This window comes from Lytechinus pictus, chromosome 13 (genome assembly GCF_037042905.1).
Source record: "Lytechinus pictus isolate F3 Inbred chromosome 13, Lp3.0, whole genome shotgun sequence".
In the NCBI taxonomy this organism is placed as follows: Eukaryota; Metazoa; Echinodermata; class Echinoidea; order Temnopleuroida; family Toxopneustidae; genus Lytechinus; species Lytechinus pictus.
Window position 1 is genome coordinate 18,446,369 of NC_087257.1, and position 19,435 is coordinate 18,465,803.

At 37.1% G+C, this 19,435-nt stretch overlaps 1 protein-coding gene across 6 annotated transcripts in view; it reads right to left on the reverse strand.

Moving 5' to 3' along the window:
• LOC129275102 (solute carrier family 23 member 1-like) overlaps window positions 1–19,435 on the reverse strand; it is a 34,312-nt gene that overhangs the window by 12,843 nt on the left and 2,034 nt on the right. Inside the window, exons 1-8 of one of the 6 annotated variants that reach the window (XM_064108476.1) lie at window positions 14,117–14,532; window positions 6,162–6,445; window positions 4,815–5,045; window positions 4,146–4,303; window positions 3,659–3,750; window positions 3,042–3,139; window positions 1,605–1,750; window positions 657–777 (exon numbers count right to left, since the gene is read on the reverse strand). In XM_064108476.1, coding sequence (XP_063964546.1) covers window positions 657–777; window positions 1,605–1,750; window positions 3,042–3,139; window positions 3,659–3,750; window positions 4,146–4,303; window positions 4,815–5,045; window positions 6,162–6,221 — 906 coding nt within the window. In that variant the 5' untranslated portion in view covers window positions 6,222–6,445; window positions 14,117–14,532. Of the gene's footprint in view, window positions 1–656; window positions 778–1,604; window positions 1,751–3,041; window positions 3,140–3,658; window positions 3,751–4,145; window positions 4,304–4,814; window positions 5,046–6,161; window positions 6,511–6,751; window positions 6,821–6,843; window positions 7,015–14,116; window positions 14,613–19,435 lie in introns of those variants that run through there. The other 5 variants (XM_064108473.1, XM_064108474.1, XM_064108478.1 and 2 more) reach the window with 5 other exon arrangements.

Sequence of the window (19,435 nt, forward strand, 5' to 3'; positions counted from 1 at the left end):
ATCGTTGATTGCTTGGATTATCGGTTAATTATTGATTGGTTGATTGATTGGTTGGTTGATTGATTAATTGGTTGATTGATTGATTGGTTGGATGATTGATTGATTGATTGATTGATTGGTTGGTTGATTGATTAATTGGTTGAAGCGCCGTGGTGTAGCGGTTCTGACTCTCGCCTTGTAATCAGAGGGTCGTGTGTTCGAATCCCACCATGGCCTAGCGTCCTTTGGCAAGGCGTCAATCCACACTTTGCCACTCTCACCCAGGTGCTAATTGGGTACCGGTAGGAAACAACCATCATTGTGGTTGGTTTAGCATGTGTGCGCCTAACAGGCAGCTTGAAATGCTCGAATCCAGTGACCGGGTAATAATAATTGTGAAGCGCTTTGAACAGTCGTAAATTGATAAAGCGCTATATAAATGCCAATTATTATTATTAATTATTATTGATTGGTTAGATGATAGATTGATTGGTTGATTGATTGATTGGTTGATTGATTGGATGATTGATTGATGATTGGTTGGTTAGTTGGTTGATTGATTGATTCATTGGTTGATTGATTGATTGATTGGTTGGTTGGGTGATTGATTGATTGGTTGGTTGGTTGGTTGGTTGATTGATTGTTTGACTTTATGGACTGACTGAATGACTACTCACCGGGAATAGTTTAAAGATGAAGACGTTCTTAGAGTGGCATCTATTTTCTTTAGTGTAGCGGAAGAATGGAACCCCAAATCGTGCGATGTACTGCGAGAATATCGTCATCAATGCCATCGTCCTGATGGAGAAGATTGAATCTCATTCAATGTCTCCCTAGTCATAAGCTAACTTTCATCAATAATGAGCTTATACAATCCATTGTTTTTTTTTATACTTATAAGATTACATTTAACAGTCATGATTTAATACAATATACTCAATAAAAAGTTGGAAGATGACATCATCCGCCTGGTCACTGCATATTCATGACGATCGGCATAGAATCGTTGCATTGAAATAATGCATAACTTTGTCCAACTTTTAATTACCTTTCAGGTTTTATTCTTCTAATTTCACTCACATTATTTCCAACGTGGAGTAGACCCTTCTCAAGTTAGATAACAAAAACTAAATTCGAATCTATTTCTCACTAGACAACCTTTTTTTGTTTTACAAAATCTTATTTGATAGCGAACGTACGACTCAATTTAAATTCCTTTAATGAGAAGTTCATCATGTTCACCCTGATAGGAAGTTGCTTTTAATAGAAGCAGATTTATTTATTTTTATATAGAAAAGTACAGTACTGTTGAAGATTCAATGAAAATCCGTTCAATAATAACGGATTTATGAATCTTGATATATGGGGAAGGTGCTCGAATATGAGGTCACAAATTTGAAACTTTAAATATTGATCAAACCGTCACCAATACTTTTCTCCTTTTATCAACACCAACTTTTCGTCTGGGTAAACTTCAAGTTCCCCTTAAAGTTTGGCTTGCAAAATCTAGCTCTCTACACGGTTCCATTCATTGAGCACCCTGCTGCCCCCCCCCCCCCCCTGAAAAAATGCGCACAATAAAAAATCGTTTCTGAGAAACTTTTGTGTACATGTGATCAACTTACATGAAAGCAATACCCCAATGGCCCGACGCAAAGTCCGCTGCCTCTTTGAAGAGGGCGAGTCCTATCAGACATATGGTAGGGGTGATGGAGAGGGGGCCAATAAAACGAAGCATGATGCCGATGGTCCCGGTAAACCCTATCACCACCTGTTGATAATAATAGAGGTAAATAATTGATTAACGGACAAGTCTAACCCAACAAATAGTCCACCTGATCAAATAGAGAAAAATCCTACCTGCATAACATTGAAAATTTCACCAAAATCGGATGTAAAATAAGAAAGTTATGACATTTTAAAGTTTCACTTAATTTCACAAAACAGTCATATGCACATCCTGGTCGGTATGCAAATGGTAGACCGATGACGTCATCCACTCACCATTTCTTTTGTATTTTATTATATGAAATATGAAATTGATACAACGATTAATTTCTCTTGAACGTGTGGAACTAGCATTTTTTAATAGTATATGGTTCAGTCAACTTGGTTCTTAAGGTCAAATCTGTAAAAAATGAAATAATGTATAATTCAAATAATAAAAAAACAAAAGAAAAAGTGAGTGATGAACATCATCGACTGATTAATTTGCATGACACTGAGTTGTGTTTTGTGAAAAATAAGATAAACTTAAAAATGCTATAACTTTCTCATTTTACATCCGATTTTGATGAAATTTTCAGCGTTATGCTAGTTTGATTTTTCTCTATTAATTCAAATGAACATTTATCTGGGGTGGACTTGACCTTTAATTTTTTCAAATGATAATTATGATAATCATACAATATCTATTAATCATACTGATTATTGCAAACGTTTCTCAAATACCTGTGCTTTATAGATGTGTTATTCATTCATCTAAGAGCAGAATATACTCATCATTCTTATGGTCAGGACTGCTTTCTGGTGTTTCTAAGCGTTGCTTTAGGAATTTTAAAGGCGAGTATTCATGAAGTTTCTTCTAACTTGGTGGGACATACTCATTTACTTCACCTGGGCGGGGAGAGGTAGATATAGTTTAGACGTAACGATTATACGAACGAAAATTACAGACAATCTCAGAATATCTCCTTTTTATTTCCTCTCAAACATCGGGGAACATGATACTAGAAACCGATATTTCTTAAAGACACACCCTATCAATAATAATAACTTTGTTAAAAGTCAATCAGTAATAGGTGACATTTAAAATAGGTAAATGCCATGAAAGGCATACCATTATAGGAACAAAGAAAGAGAGAGAGAGAGAGAGGGGGGGGGGGTGAGTGAGAGAGAAAGATAGATTGTTGAGGGTGGTGGTATAAAAATATTAAAGGGGAAGTACCTAACATGGTGATAAAACAATGATGCCACATCATTTTCATTCGGACTTGATTTTGTGATTTCTGTGAAACTCGTTTTCTCAATGACGTAATAATAATTATTACAAAAGAAAATACCTGAAAGAGGGATGCCACCATGATGTCCCCCTGTATCTCCCTGATCCTACTCTGAAACACCTCTGTTTGGTTCGCTACCTCTTCTACCGAGGCGTTTACTTAAAATAAGAACAGAGAAAGAGAATTAGTTCCGTTGCAAAAATAGGAATTTGTAACAACGGCTATTGTAAGCAATTTTCGCCTGTATTCTTTAAGAGGAAAACGTGATACGTTCTTGTTTCTTTTCTTTCGAAATAGCGATCAATGTTCTTTTGAATCTGAGCCTCCGGTCGCTCAAGTACTGAGTTTCTAAATTTTAGGGTCCACAAGTAGGGTTGGATCAAGGGTTTCCCCATCGTGGGAGCACAGAATATCAATACACTTTCTTTTGAAAAAAAAAAGAGATATATCGTTGCTTCTAACCACATGTTACCAATTTTGTACAAGTTGTATGTTCCAACATGTCCAAGCCTAGGTGGTGGTGGTGGTGGTGGGGGGGGGGGGGGGTAAACTCTCTGCCCGAGGAAACAAGATCCAATACAGTAGTGGGTAAATATCAAAATGGGCGTTTCATCAACGGTATACGGATTTTACACTCTGTCTGAACGAAGGTTTTGATGTCTAATATGAAATCTTACCAGGTAGAGGAGGCGGACAGGGTCCTTTCACACTCAAGATAGCAAATGTTGGTGCCAAGAAAGAGAATGTTCCTCCTTGTACGATTGGTAGTCTATAGAGTAAAACATGGTAATGATCATAATGTTATACTTATATTTTTTAATAAGATTGTGATATTATTTACACTGGGATGTTACTGAAATATGTGTTGGAGACTTGGGAGTACTGGTTATTTTTTCTGAAAATGACATTAAATCGGCTTTGACTCTGCACCGGCGGTACCAATAATGGTAAACGTAATGCAGAATTCGCCACCAGTGACCTATCCATCTTCTAGTGTCATTCCTCTTATTGTTTTTTCTTCCGTTCCCTTACTTTTAATCATTAATGTCTTTTCTATGAATATACGATTCGTTGTGCCTCTTTAGATCCATATCATAACTGAGTATTGTCCCATAGAGATGAAAGCTCAATTTAGTTCCTGATCCTTGATATACAAATACTCACCGACTGCCGAACGTGGTCTGAAGTACTGTTGCTATGCCAGAGACAAAGAAGATTGTGGCAACGAGTTCGGCTACAGTGACGTAATCTTCAGCGATACACAATGCTGATTTCAGAAACAGTGGGACAGCGACCGTAGCCCCGACCATCGTTAGGTAATGCTGGATAATGCAAAAGTAATATTGATATGATTGAGTTCAAATCAATAGATGTGAAGAATTACGACATAGTTGCCCAACGATTTTCTAAACATATTTATAGATCTTATTTCATTGAACTCTACACAATGAAAAAGATAAATGGGTCCAGTAGCGTACCTGAAGATCATGGAGCAAGGGGAGGGGGATGCCCCCTGACAGTTTTGATGACTTTTTTTTCTGTTTAGTCATGAGAAAATCTTAGACAGAAAAGATCTTACGGCATGGCAGAAGCAGTAAAACTCTTTTTTAAACCTTGTTAGTCAGATTTTTTTTAAATTATTATTATTATTATTATTATTATTTTTTTTTTTTTTTTTGGGGGGGGGATGCTTCCGGAAATGCTGGTGAGATAGTAGCTTTGGTAATCCAGGTACGCCTGTGGTTCAGTCAACATCCAAGCACCACTTTGCCAAACTCAACCTAAGAGGGCGCAATTCAATATTGTCAGTTTACTCTTACTTTAACTGCTTACCTGAAAACCAAGCAATATGGCGGTGTACCAGGCAGGGACATCGTCTATCCCATAACTGAGCTCTCCCCTTAGATTACGGAGGATCTCAGCTGCTTTCTGCTCGTGAGGGGCGGGGGAAGGACCGCCTCCGTTCTCCATTAAACCTGTCTCGACGTCTTCATTGTCGTGGTGGCCATTCTGCGTTGCCATGGCAACATCTTTCTCCTCTGCACCCTCGGCATGTTTTTTACCCTGTAGTTAGTGTAAGGAATAGAAAAAGGCAAACCTGCAGCACCTCATTCAGGTAAACAACTCAGATCAATTGTAAAATCAGGATTTTGATAATAATTATAGATGATACACTACAAAATTGTTTGTCAAAAAATCAGGTTTTCACCAGTCAGTTGGTCAGAGATTTTGACGTATCCGGATTGGGAAAAACTTGTGACCAACTGTCGATCAAAACACCCTTGGATGGTTAGAATGTCAGTCAATAGTTGTTCAAATCCAGTTTGCCCAATTATTGACCTTTATTTGACCAATAAAATTATAAATCAATTTGATCAAAAGAAGACTTTTTTTTGGAGAACTGAGAAAAGCAGTGTCAGCTTTCGTTTTTCAAACGTGGCCATTGATAATAAACATTAGCTATTTGGATTTTGCAATATGTAATTTTCAGAAGATGGTATAAAATTCTTCAGGATACAAAAAAAACCAGAGGGGCAAAACATTCTTTGAGATTAATTTCAGTAGACCGACCAGATATTGATGACTATTCTCCTATGGCGTAATGAGTTGAAAATTTCGAGGGGGAAGACATGGGGGGGGGGGGGGTTAAAAAGCTGCGAATATGCAAAATGTGTGACCTTTTTTATACGAAAATTTATTTTTGGGATAGATTGCAATGACTTAATATTCACAAAACATATTATTTTCATATTTCACCCTTTTCTTTTTGTTTTCTTCTTGTTTTCCCTCATTTCTGGTTGTGAAACTTTTTAATGGCTCCAAGCCACACCCCCATTCGTACGCAAGTGTTTTTCCTTCTATAATTATATTCGTACACTGCAAAAAATCTGGTGTTGATTTAACACCAGCCCGGAATCTATATATGTCCACCCCTGAGAAGTGTTAAACAACACCAGTTTCGTTTTGGTCTAATACCAGATAGGTGTTTATACAACACCAATTAGAATTAAAACAGCATCGGTTTGATTACAAACTGGTGTTGTTTCAATACTTCTCTGGTGTGGACATAGATTCTGGGCTGGTGTTAAATCAACACCGGAGTTTTTGCAGTGTGGTGTAGTTCCTTCTTTTTTAAAAGATAGACCAAAAACATGTAACTACTAATAATGAATAACTTACGTTTGGATGACTGGAAAGTTCAATGTCTCCATTCTTCTTCAGTCCATTTGATTCCTCCATTTCATTTATTACGAAGAATTGCTCCCTTCTTCTGATTGGTCAGTTAACTGGTTTCCTGCGCTCTTATTGGTCAGAGGATGATGTCCCTCCAAACTGACTGGCTTTGAAATGACTTGGAATGAATCCAATTGGCTGGAAGATGGCGTATCTATCTTTTGATTGGCTAGAAAGTCCTTGGATCCGGATTGGTCAAAAGGTGACGTCTCTTTCTCGTGACTGACTGACTAAAAGGGTGATTGTTCAAATCCAAAAAAAAAAAATTCTGATTGGCCAGAAGACAAACGAACATCTGTTGACAAGAACAGAAACGTAGACCATGTAGACGAAGATAATGATTAAATCTTCTTCACCAATGGCATTAAACCCCTACATTAGATATAAATATACCTCCATTAAAGAAAACAAAGAAATTAAACAATCATTGACAAATGTCGCCAGCTCCTACTTAAAACGTTTCCCCAGATCGCACCAACAAAAAACTTATTAAGAAAGACAAAAATGCAAAACTTTATTTAAGTCAGGAGAGTTACAAAATACAACGGCGCATGGATGTAGGTCTTTTTCTGCCTGATTCTCAATCAGAAAACCAATGTAAAATTGGGGAAAAGCGGAAAAAACAAACCTGTTTTCATAAGTCACAGATCAGATTCTGGGTCACAATATCAGTACAAAAATAAGTGGTCACAAGGTGCAGAGACAGTGCACTCACTTTATCAAGTATAGACTGTCTTGGCTCCAAATGAAGGATGAAGCGCTATATTATCCGCGATATGGCCATGAAAGTTGATTAGACATTTGTACTGGTCAATAATACCGAAATACTCAATGTATATCTATTGTTCTGTCAATAAGGTCATACAACTTTATCGGAAAGGTATTGCAAATCGAGAGTGCGGCGAACGGAAATGGTGGAGGGTTATTTTCGAAAGCAGTGACCGCTAGATTAACTCGTGAACAAAATGAAAAGCACTTTCGTGTCAATTCATTCCAACTTTAACTAAGTACCAACCTGATTATCAAGCGAAGGTTTTTAATTCGAGGTAGACCATCAGCCTTATAAAATCATATTGGTTATTCAGCGGGTTAGACTTAATCCTTAAACTGGCAGACAAAAATGCATATAGTTAGTAAGACCATGGACCCGTCATTCCCGTCGCAACATGAGTTGCAATCGCACTCACGTTAATTCTGAGTCAATTACAGGATTTGAATTTTATGAGGGGGCTTAGAGGAGAGGGATTTTTTTTATTGGACGTAGGATCGCCATCATAGACCGATTAATTTGATTCATAATATAATACAGAATAGGCCCCCATAACGTACAACACCACCACCATCTTACTCATCATCATCATCATCATCATCACCATTATCATCATCATCATTATCACCATCATCACATCATCATCATCATCTTCATCATCATTATCATCATCATCATCATCATCACATCATCATCATCATCATCATTATCACCATCATCACATCATCATCATCATCATCATCTTCATCATCATCATCATCATCATCATCATCTTCATCATCATCACCATCATCATTGTGACAATGTGTGTCACCTGTGTTATGGGGGGTTAACTTTCACATGTGATTCGGGTAGTAGCACACGACACCTGTTGTTTTCAACTGTACAGGTCCCAGGTCAATCCTACCTGTAACAATTTTAAGTCCATGCTGATATTTCATGTCATGTTCGGACCAGTTTCTGACCATGGCTCATCCATGTTGCACATGTTCCCATCTCATCCATTTAATCATGTTGTTTACCGGTCAGCTGCTTTTAGGGAAAAAAGTCCTGGCAGTATCCTTGGGTTGGGATGCTTGAAACTTTCTGAGATGTAAATATTCGATTGGTCAATTCCAGTTTCCAAGGGGAGGGCTTTCACCTTGTAAATGTTATGTTTTATATCATATTGTTGCCAGGAGTGGCACGAGATTCATTTGAATAAATTTAGGTATAAATATGGGAAATTGGGGGAGAATAGTCGGTTAGTCTTCACCCATCGACAGAACGCCGTCCTAACTCATTGAGTGTACATACGGTCACGCTCTTATCAAACATTGTAACTTGGAACTTTGTGAAGTTTTGAAGAACATGAATAAATACTCATATGTACATAGTAAATGTACATGATTATCTCTTGAGTTATCATTCCAACGAGGTTGCTTCATCACAATCATCATCATCATCATCACCACGATTACCTCCACTGCGACAACCACCGCCATTATCACCACCACTCTCCTCTCTATTAAATCACATTAACTGTTGATCAGTTGGGTGTCACTTACATGTTTTATTCTTGTGCCCTTCCCTCAAAACACAAGTTCAAGCATCAAGCAATTAAGTGATTTATTATGGCGAATTCATGTGACCCCTGTGGTCTTATCGGATGGTTTATCGCTTCAGTCTTAAACAAAAACTCAGTGATTTAAAGGGGTTTCCCGGGTTCCCGGCTAAAATCACTATTTCTGTTGACGAAATATAGTGACATCGAAGATTCAGAATATTGCACAGGCCTTGCAAACACTATCACCATCGAAGTCGGATGGAGAGCAACTAAATTATGCCAGTTTAAAGTTTGTCATCACACCAGTGGATAGGGATTATGATATGAATATGATGTTAAGGTGTGGTCATTCAGGGATGCATTCGGGATTTACTGGTGGGGTGGGGGCATGGTTACACTTCGTAATTCCGAAGGTTCGTAATTCCGAAACACGCAAATTGCCTATACCTCGATGTTCGTTAATCCGAAAACGTAAAAGGGTTCGTTAATCCGAACATTTGTGGCGTTATTCCGAAGGTTCGTTATTCCGAAGGTTCGATAATCCGAAAACGAAATAAGGTTCGATGTTCCGAAGGTTCGTTAATCCGAAAACGAAATAAGGTTCGTTGTTCCGAAGGTTCGTTAATCCGAAAACGAAATATGGTTAGTTAATCATTTAGTTTTCGGACTAACGAACCTTCGGAATTACGAACCTCATTTCTTTTTCGGATTAACGAACCTTCGGAATTACGAACCTCACTTCGTTTTCGGACTAACGAACCTTCGGAATTACGAACCTCACTTCGTTTTCGGACTAACGAACCTTCGGAATTACGAACCTCATTTCGTTTTCGGACTAACGAACCTTCGGAATTACGAATCTTCGGAAATACGAACCTTCGGAATAACGAACCTTCGGAATATCCGAACCTTCGGAATAACGAAGCTTCGGAATTACGAATGTATGCGGGGGGGGGGGGGGGGGGGTGGGGGGTGGGTTATTTGGAAAACAAAATGTCTTTCGTCTTTTACGGAGTTCATTTCCTTTTCTTAAAAAATAACAAGAATACAACAATTAGGCTATCATAACTCGTGTAGAGAATATTCTCGTATTTTTTTATTACCTTATCATTTGACAATATTCCGTTCCTTTCTGTTTGAAAGTAACCCTCTTTGTTCTAAGAAAGTAAGCTCATAACAGTGTGAGCTCATTATCGTTGAAAATCAAAGACGACAGACACTGATCAATACACAAGCATGAAAAAATCATAATGTAAAGATTTCATGAAATGAAACAAATAAAATGGAAGGAGGCGATTTGACATGAGCTCACTCATTCACCAAAATAGAGCACGACTTTGAAATTAAATTATTTCGTTACCCGATTTCGATATACAAGCTACTTTCGCATCAGTAATTTCATTGTTCATTTGTGGCCAGAGTACATCTTTAAATTCTTGCTGTAATCAAATAAGAATCGCAGTGAACAGACGGGTCAAAATATTTGCACAAGTAACATAAACGTAATAAATCTGGGATGATGTTGTCGAAATCACGTTTTTTGTTTTCCCTTGGGAAAGTGTACTGTTCCTTTTCCCAAGCGAATCTTGTGTAGTGAATGCGAGGAACATTGACAACCCCGAAAATATTACCTACTAATGAAAAATGATGACATAAGTGCCTGCACACTTAAAATGTTGGGCAACATACTGTCCACTGTGTTGGGTAATGTATGTTGGTAAAATATATATATTCTGGGTAATTATTATCCAATTGAGCAAATTTATTACCCAGTTATTAGTTTTTATTACCTGATTTGGGCAGATTTTGTGTGCAGAGTATGTTGCCCAGGGTTGGTTAAAAGTTGGGAATTTTTTGCCCAACTATTTTAAGAGTGTGTAATAAAACCAAAACGATATTCAACGTGGTCAATCACACATGTGCTTTGCTTGTTGATTGTGTTTTCATTCTTGAATGTTAATCGGTTGTTTTGGTGTTTTAACATTGTTTTTGTGTTTGGATGTAGAGGGGGGGGGGGGGGGTGGAGTCCCAGTCTACTTAAGTTTATTACATATGTATTTTTTCTAGTTAAGTCAAATGAATGTTTAAACAATTACACATTTACACTTTATTTTTGCATTAGGTCACTCGAAAAGAATAATACTGTATTGTATGAAGTCAATAAGACCAACTTCAACAAAAATAGATGACTATCATGTGATATTTACATGAAAATAAACCAACTTTGAAATTCGGTAAAATATTTTGAATCGTGATATATTCATCCAACTTTATACTCACGGATGAGTTGAAGTCTTATTTTGGTTTGAGGCTTGGAAAATAAATAAATGAGTTTATAAAACACATAATGTACAAAAAACACAACAATGATGCTTATGGGTGATTGTGAACTACAAATCAAAATCAACAACAATAAAACAAAATGATAGCATTAATGCTAATGGTGACCATAATCCTGCCTATTTGTCCTTATTTTTTAAGTAATTTTTTTTTTTAAATATACGATTTTACAGATTAAAGCAAAATGCAGGGGGGGGGGCATACATTCTCTTATACGAAACATGAATTGAAATACTGTTACATATTTTTTTGCCAATCATCTGATCATCATAATCATAGCACCGATTACCTGACAACAAAAGTAATTGACAGGCATCAATTTCACGGAATGCGATCGAGAACTTTGGCGGTGATTCTGAATTGCGTGCTTTCAATTGACCAGGTCACGCAGAGAAAACATAAAATATTGAATTTCACTTGTAAAGATCCACCACTTACGAAACACCTTGACACCTTTTTTGTATGAAGGGGTATTTGTAGAGGCTTTGAACTTAAGTGGTGGTGTTTGGAAGAAAAACAGACGATTTTGCAAGAATTTGTTTCGTTCAACTGTCAAGGTTATATTGTGATCAGGGGATCCAAACGGGTGTAGAGGGGTAGAGGCTGGGGTGGGGTGCAAAAGAAGAGTGGAAATCATACCTAAATAAGCAATGACCTCACAATGTACTCTTCGCATTTTCAACAATCATGACATCAATGCTCATACAAAATATATAATATATACCCAATAGGGTAATACGAAATAGAATCATAATAACTTTAGATTCTAATTTACTGTAGGATTAAGTTATTTCCCAAAAGTGGTGGTGCATTTAAAAAAAAAAACTAATGCCTTTGGTAATTATAAAAAGCACAGCTGTCGAGTATAAGCTGGGTATGTTTTGTTGTTGTTGCTGCTACTGCTGCTGATGATAAAAAAATGTAATTGTTTAGCGCCATTGCTCTGTGAAAACATTCAAAGGTGACGACATTTTGTTTTCAATATCTCTTGAAATTTGGCTTGTGGGATGACTACAGTTTTTTGGGGGGCGCCCCTTGAGGAAAAATTATTTGAAGACAATAGAAAAGTATACATTTCTGGCCCTGCATGTCGTCGAAGGGGGGGGGGGTGGGTGATTGTGGTTAATGTCAATGAATTAATGGCCTTGGGCTATTCAAATGGGATGGCATTTAACCTTTCTACTCTTTTTCTTGTCCGACTTCCTGTCAAACTTTTTAAGTGGACCCCATTTATCCTTTTGTGCCTCCTCCCTAAGAAATCTTGAATCCGCCACTAGCAGGAATGTACACTTTACTCCACAATAAAAAAAAATGATAGGCAATCACCGTTACAACTCTCGGATATTCATCAGCCATGTCAGTAATCTTACCCTTGACCTCAGTCGCGTCTGCTAAAAGTACTTTTTTTTGTTTGACTTGCCAAGAAGAAAATAAAAAGTGCACTCTCTTCAAACAAATACCTTTAATTTGAAGGATCAATTCCGCTCTCGGCTTTCAAGGCAAGACCGCAAAGACGTGTCAAGAAGGGATAAAGAGAAACATACCTGTAACCCTCTGCAACCTGTTTCACAAAAACGTTCAAATTAACGAATTCTAAGATTCTATATACAAATTTGCTCCCAACCAATCAAATCGCACAATATTTTATTGTCGTAGCTTTCATCAGATGTTATGGCCATCCTCAAACTTCCAGTGAGATTCAACTCTGATTCGATGTTATTATTGCCTCATGTACCTCACTTATGGGAGGAGGGGGGGGGGGGGGTTACTGCCCTCCGAAAAGTTCCAAGATCAAGAAAAAACTAACGAAGAAGGAGAAAAGAAGGGAACCAGAAAAGGTGACAATTGTGAAATATGATATCATTTTCAGATACTTAGGCTATAAAATGTATTCCGAAATTTGATTTTCAGTAAAAAATATACAAAAATTTAAATTCTCGCCTCGCTTGCGAATTTGTAGAAAGTACGCCCCATACACCATATCCCCTCCTCTCATTTGTTTCAGCTTGTTGCGCCACCGAATCAACCCAAGGTTTAGATGAATATGAAAATAACATTAAGTTTCTTTTCATGATTCATTGTCTCATTTGTGAGTAAATCAACATTGATACACGATTTCATTATTGTGCTTATACTGACGACTGTGGAAGGCTTTCGTAAACAGTGGGGGAGTAATAATTTTATTGTTATTCCAAACAATAAACCTGATCAACTGACATGACTGAGTGGCACTAATAAAGTGTAGAACCCATTCTTGTGAAGGCTACCCAGAGGAGGCGATGTTGTTTGTTCAATTAATTGCAATACATTCATGATCCAAAGAGAGGGGGATTATTTTAACACATTTTACGTAAACTGGACCAAGACGGGTATAAATGGTCCGGTTGTGGAAGAAACTCGTAATGCAATTTAAATGAAATACATTTGATAATTTTCGTCGTACTGATTAGTACAATGGTAATACTAGCGTACCCACGGGGGGGGGGGGCAGAGGGGGCAGACTGCCCCCTGGTACAAATCCTTTATTTGTGGTTGAAGACCTTTTTTTTTTTTTGCTTGTCAAATTTATTGGCGGACGAATTTGCCCCCCCTGTGGAAAATCCTAGGTACGCCACTGAATGGTAATGATATAAAGTTGACCCTCGCTAATGATTTAATGATGATCATGATTACACATGATTGTTATAATGATAATAGTAATAACAACGACATTGTATTAATGAGTTTCACAAATCACTATATGATGAAAAATCGTTTTAAAAATGTTAAGTATATAACTGATTATTTTGATTCAGTTTAAATTCCAATGATATAATCTTTAAGTGTATACACTGGGATAATTATGGACATGGTGGAGAAAATGCAGCTGGAAATTGCGTTAGCATGTTCGTGTAATTTGGAAATGGATGGATCATAATGTAACGGAAACTATTAATTGATTTTTGACTGCGCACCAACACATAACATATTTTGTCAGCACATGCGGAACATCTTGAAGTGCAGTTAGTGAATGGATAAAACTAAGTGATCAAGTCACGAAAACAATTCAGAAGTATCTAATTTAGAAATATGCGCCAAGAAATATATAAATATTACCAAGTCCCTCAGCTTTCCGAAGATCTATTATATATACATGTATATATATATATATATATATATATATATATATATTCAAACATTTCGCTACTCAGTTTGATTTAATACTGCTAATGATTTTAAAATGAATGTAATTTATATGTAGCCTACCTGTCCTATTACATCTGATGAAAGTTCTTCAGCGTTCCGAAGATGTTCCTCCAGGAGAGCCCATGTCATTATATATATACAAGTCTATATGTATCTACAGTTTGCCAGCTGTGATAGGCTATATAGTCGGTAGATCGCAGACGTCTCGCACAACCGAAAATGTGTAATGATCCAATACAGGATGAAAGAATCTAAACGACTGAAACATGAAACTCTGACAAGACAATCAAACTTTATAGATCATTTTCCATGTTCTCATTCTACGGCATGCTTCGAAGATCGTGAATATCACTATAGCTTCATTCCTTGTCAATGTAGGATAGATTTACAATGCATTAAACGGTAGCGTGCACTAAAACACTATTCGGTGTTGAATCACTGAAGACCAGACCAAGACAATAACATGGCTTAGGCTCAAGCTAATCAATATTTAAAGAATAGCAGTTTCCGTCTTCAGACATGCGAAGTTCTGTTGGCTGAAAAGTTTACTCAATTCGCCGTTATCAAGCATGTCGCCGGGTGATAAAAACAGGAAAAGAAAACATTTATTACGTCACAGCCTCCTATTTCATGTGCCCCCTCCTCCCTCCCCCAAGAAAGAGCACGGGCGATTCTTGTATAGCCAATGAATGTTGCATGCATGTGCTTTACTAGTATAGAGGCCTTTTGTGATAAACTTATATAACTTTATTTCTTGTATATATATTTCCCGGGGGGCCACTTACATTGACGAGTGGATACCATGCGCGACCAAAAAAAAACCACGTAAAAAGGATCTTTTTCAAGATAGGGCACGTTACGTACGTAACGTGATAAGGGTGTCAAAAACACTAAATAATGAAAAAAGGGTATCTATTTTGCTAGGAAAGCTAGTGTTTAGGGTCAAATTTGCTGGGATGATAAAACAAAATTAAAATGTTCGTGTTTAGAGTCCGATTTGCGCGAGGTGTGGAAGGTGGGGCCGTACTAAACCAAATGTAAAGGGTAAAGGTAAAACCGACGACCGACGGACCCGTGACATAACAATGAAATATCGCTGTACTTGTTTAGGGGTTCATTTCAGGGAATTCTAGTTTGCCAAGAGTATCGTTTTGTTTCCAATACTTGTTAAGGGTAGGGTTTCACACGCCAATACTTGTTAAGGGGTGCATTTTCAGAATATGGAAAATATGCGTTTAGGGTGCTTTTCGAGACCCCATGGTCGCGCATGGTATCCACTCGTCAATGGAAGTGCCCCCGGGATATATTTACTTGTTTATCTACTTATTTAGTTTTTTTGTAGAGAATTGGTATTGCTACAATAGAACAGGGGAAACTACTTCCTATGCCTTTTTTCAAGCAGTGAAAAGTGGAAAAAAAAATAAGGGGGGGATAATAGGTCTGAGAAGTGCAACTTTATATTCCACAAGTCATTCATCTGAGAAAAAAAATGACGACACATATGAGATCTCTTGTATCAAGATATATTATAGTACGGATGATTTTACTATTGTACATAATGATAATGGTCAATGCACCCAGGCGGGGTGTAAGGGGAACTCGATTTGATGTCGTTTTTTTTTTTTTTAGAAAGGAAATAATTTATATTTCGTTTAAGAAAAAGTCCTGGTATTGTTGATTATACACCTCTTTAAGATTTTGTTTATTCTACTTTTCAAAAAGTTAATTCATCCCTTTAAGCATGCTCTATGGCTTGGTGGTTCAAACTTCATTTAGGTTGATAGCAGAATGACAGGATGATATTTTTGATGAGTGGGAAATACAAGGTCAAAAACTTGCCCTAAACTAGTTAACCATGTCATTGTACTATGAGGAATGTAGCGGCGAGTAGCCCACCCGCATCACTTGCGCATAGATATGGGGGGGGGGGGGGAGGGATTGCACCCCACATTTTTCACGACCAACTGCAAAAAAGAGAGAAGGGTGAAATATGGTATTATTTTCTGAATATCATGTCAAAATCTATCACAAAATCGGATTTTTGTAATAAATATGTCGAAATGTTTGCTCGCAACTTTTATAAATTTTGCCCGACACGCTATATCTATTTTTTACGAAAAATAAGGGGTGCATTTTCAGAATATGGAAAATACTTGTTTATCGTGCTTTTCGAGACCCCATGGTCGCGCATGGTATCCACTCGTCAGTGGAAGTGGCCCCGGTGTTTTTCATGACAGGGCATGAACTTCACAGATTGCTGCTTGAATGAACATACCGTTATATACATGCTAACGCCCAATTAACAATAAGGTATAGTGAACGTGCACAAGTATGTAACGCCATTTGTCAAATTTTAACAGGAGTGACTGCCATTTATTAGAATATGACGTTATTAAGGTCGTTATTTTTTAATATACCCTTGGATTGATGGAAATCATCGTAACGCTGCATTTCTCAAAAAATTATTTATATTATTTAATTCCTTGGGGGGGGGGTACTGCTGTTAATTCATGTATAGTTGTATGAATGATTTATCACAATAAAATATCTGCGTATTTTGCTTGTTTACTTAAAACATCTTTTCAAGCATAGAATGGGCTGACAATTTCATAATACAATCTCTGTAGCTTTCCAATTTCCAATTATTAAATTTGTGAATTATGCGCTCGGAGACTATTTTTGAATAAAAAAGCATAACCGAGAGAGGTCGCTAGTAGTCAAATTCGAATTCTAATCATCAGATTTTCCTTCGTAATATTGGAATGTTGGATGATATCCAGGTATAATTCAAATAACGGCGACACGATATTTGCTCTCTTGCGACAATTATAGCTCCGGGCTTCATTTCGTCTAAGATATAGGGTTGGATTCCAATAGGGTTTTATTTTAGGTTTAGTGTTAGGCTTAGGATAGGTTGTAGTGTTAAATCCAGGGTTGAAGTTGGCAAATCCATTAGTTTGTGGAATTTACAGCGGAGCAATTGTCGCCAGAGCAAATGTCATCCAACCTCAAATTGCCTGCTTTAGTGACGAGCTTTAACTTCTTATAAGTCATAGGTCGTGAATGTCTCTTAATACATTAAATTATTTCAAAAGAAATTGAATTTCAGGCAGAAGTCGGTACACAGAGCCAAATAAATTATTATATCCAGATATAATGAGCTGATTTCATGTCCATTTTATTGTTTAGTTTAGTATACTTACAGTACTTATACCCTCCGAAAAAAACCTATAAGCTACTTGACATTCAATATACGACTGAAAAAAATCGCAGAACCATTTATGTTTTTTCTCATCCTATCCAACAATGATATTGGGGTTGGACTTCAGAAACAACGTTGCAAAAATTACACCCCCAAAAAGGATTGGTAGAAATGACCATTCTCTTGGTTAAAAGGTGCATGTAGGGTTCATGATATGTGTCCAACCGAGAAAAATTGTCAAAATTTATTTTGAGTTTTTGACCAATTTTCTAGATCGGACACATATTAACCAATAGAATTTTCACTCTTTTTTTTATAATCATTTGATTACCATGATTACTGCCACGGTCGAGGGTGACGAGTAGTTTGCTGGGCAAACCCTTCACTCGAGTTAAGGGTCTGAATGTACAGCCTACTCATGCCTTGTGTACTGAAGGCTCTCATAATGTGCTAGTCTTTGCGTGGAGGCACACTTGTTGATCAAAGTTCCAATCAGGGTCTGTGCCTGCAGACTAGGTGACGATGGCGGTAAAGTTTTCACAGATTGCTGCTTGTAGTTCGGAAACCTCGTTTCCATAGATACTCATTTGATTACCATGAATACTGCCGCGAGGTCAATGTCTCGTATTACGATCTCCAAAGTAAACCAAATAAAAACGACACCAGGCGCAGATCCCAGGTACACTGAACCCCCTCCTTTCATCAAAGAGGATGGCATGTAAGTGGCCCTCCCCCCATTTCCGGAGAATAAAATGCCCTACTATGTAGCGCTCTTTTGCTTTCTTTTTTATACTCTATTAGAAGCAATTACCTCTCATGTTTGAAGCATCTCCATTTTTTAAAGCGAGCTAGGGTGTTGGATACCTCGGGAAATTTTGAGCAACTGCTTCTATCATGTCTATTTTTCTTAAGTTTGGTGGGAACCCTTTTCTGCGAGCTGCGACTATTTGTTGTAAGAGAAATCCCTTACAAATTGTCCAATTTTTTAGTAACGAAAATGTTCTAGTCTGCAGTCACAGACCCTCGGTTGTCGCTATTCGCGTATAGCTAGTGCACAATGCAGAGTCTGAAGTAGTGAGACTAGATTCACTAGAGTATAGGGATATTATGCATATCACAATACATCATTTATCTCATGCATGACAAAAGAAATGATATGTTTCGCTAGAAAACATCTTTTCAGAAAATATTTTACTCGTAGATCACAATTACATTCATTTTATGGCTTTTATTCTTGTGAAAATCAGTTTCTCCATTCGCAAGTACAGATAGGGCCTATTGCGGCTATTTTGAATTTCAAAATACAACATTAATTACCGAAAAAGCAAAGGAAATAATACGTCTCGTTAGAAATCATGTCGTCAGACATTTTTAGACCATATTTCGCAATTATTGGCATTTTATAGTCAAGCAGATCAAAAACGTTGTCAGAATTATTTGTCCCCTATATTGCACATAATGGGTTTATGACAGCCACTTTGAAAACAAATATCATAATACAGTATTTACCACATAGTATAAAAATGACTTATTACTTGTTAATAATCATGTTTTCAGACAGTAGTCCACTCATAGATCACAATCACATGCAATAATAGTGCTTTTGTTTTAATTTTTTCCCCATTTATATTCTACATCATATCAAGAAAAATAGTTTCTCGTAAAAAAAAAATCATTTTTTTCAGAGAGTATTTCACTCATGCATCACAACTATGTGCGGGAAATTTTATGATTTTGATGGGTGCGATTTGCATATTTTGGAGGCCATGTTGGATATTGCCAATTTGCGGAAAATCCTCCAGGTTACACGTGTGGCATCATTCAGATTCGAAATTAGCGCTCTTGAAATGACAAGAAACCATAAACAAAATTATATTAAAAAAAAGAAAAAAAAAACATGGTTTAGTCCATTTTTTCTGGGATTTTAATTAGCCTGGATTGTACTGTGGCTGCATGGCTTGAGTTTGGCGTCTTGTCTTCACATGGTATAATTGGTTAAAGTATGAAATATGAGTCTGTACTTGCAGACTAAAAATGTTCCTCCAAAATATATCATTATAAAAACTTAAATCAGCACCTGGGATTGTGATCAAGACAAGTGGAATGGACGGTTCACTACTTCACTTTCCCTCTAAACAATGTTATTGGGCCAACATAAATGAAAATACATGAGCAAT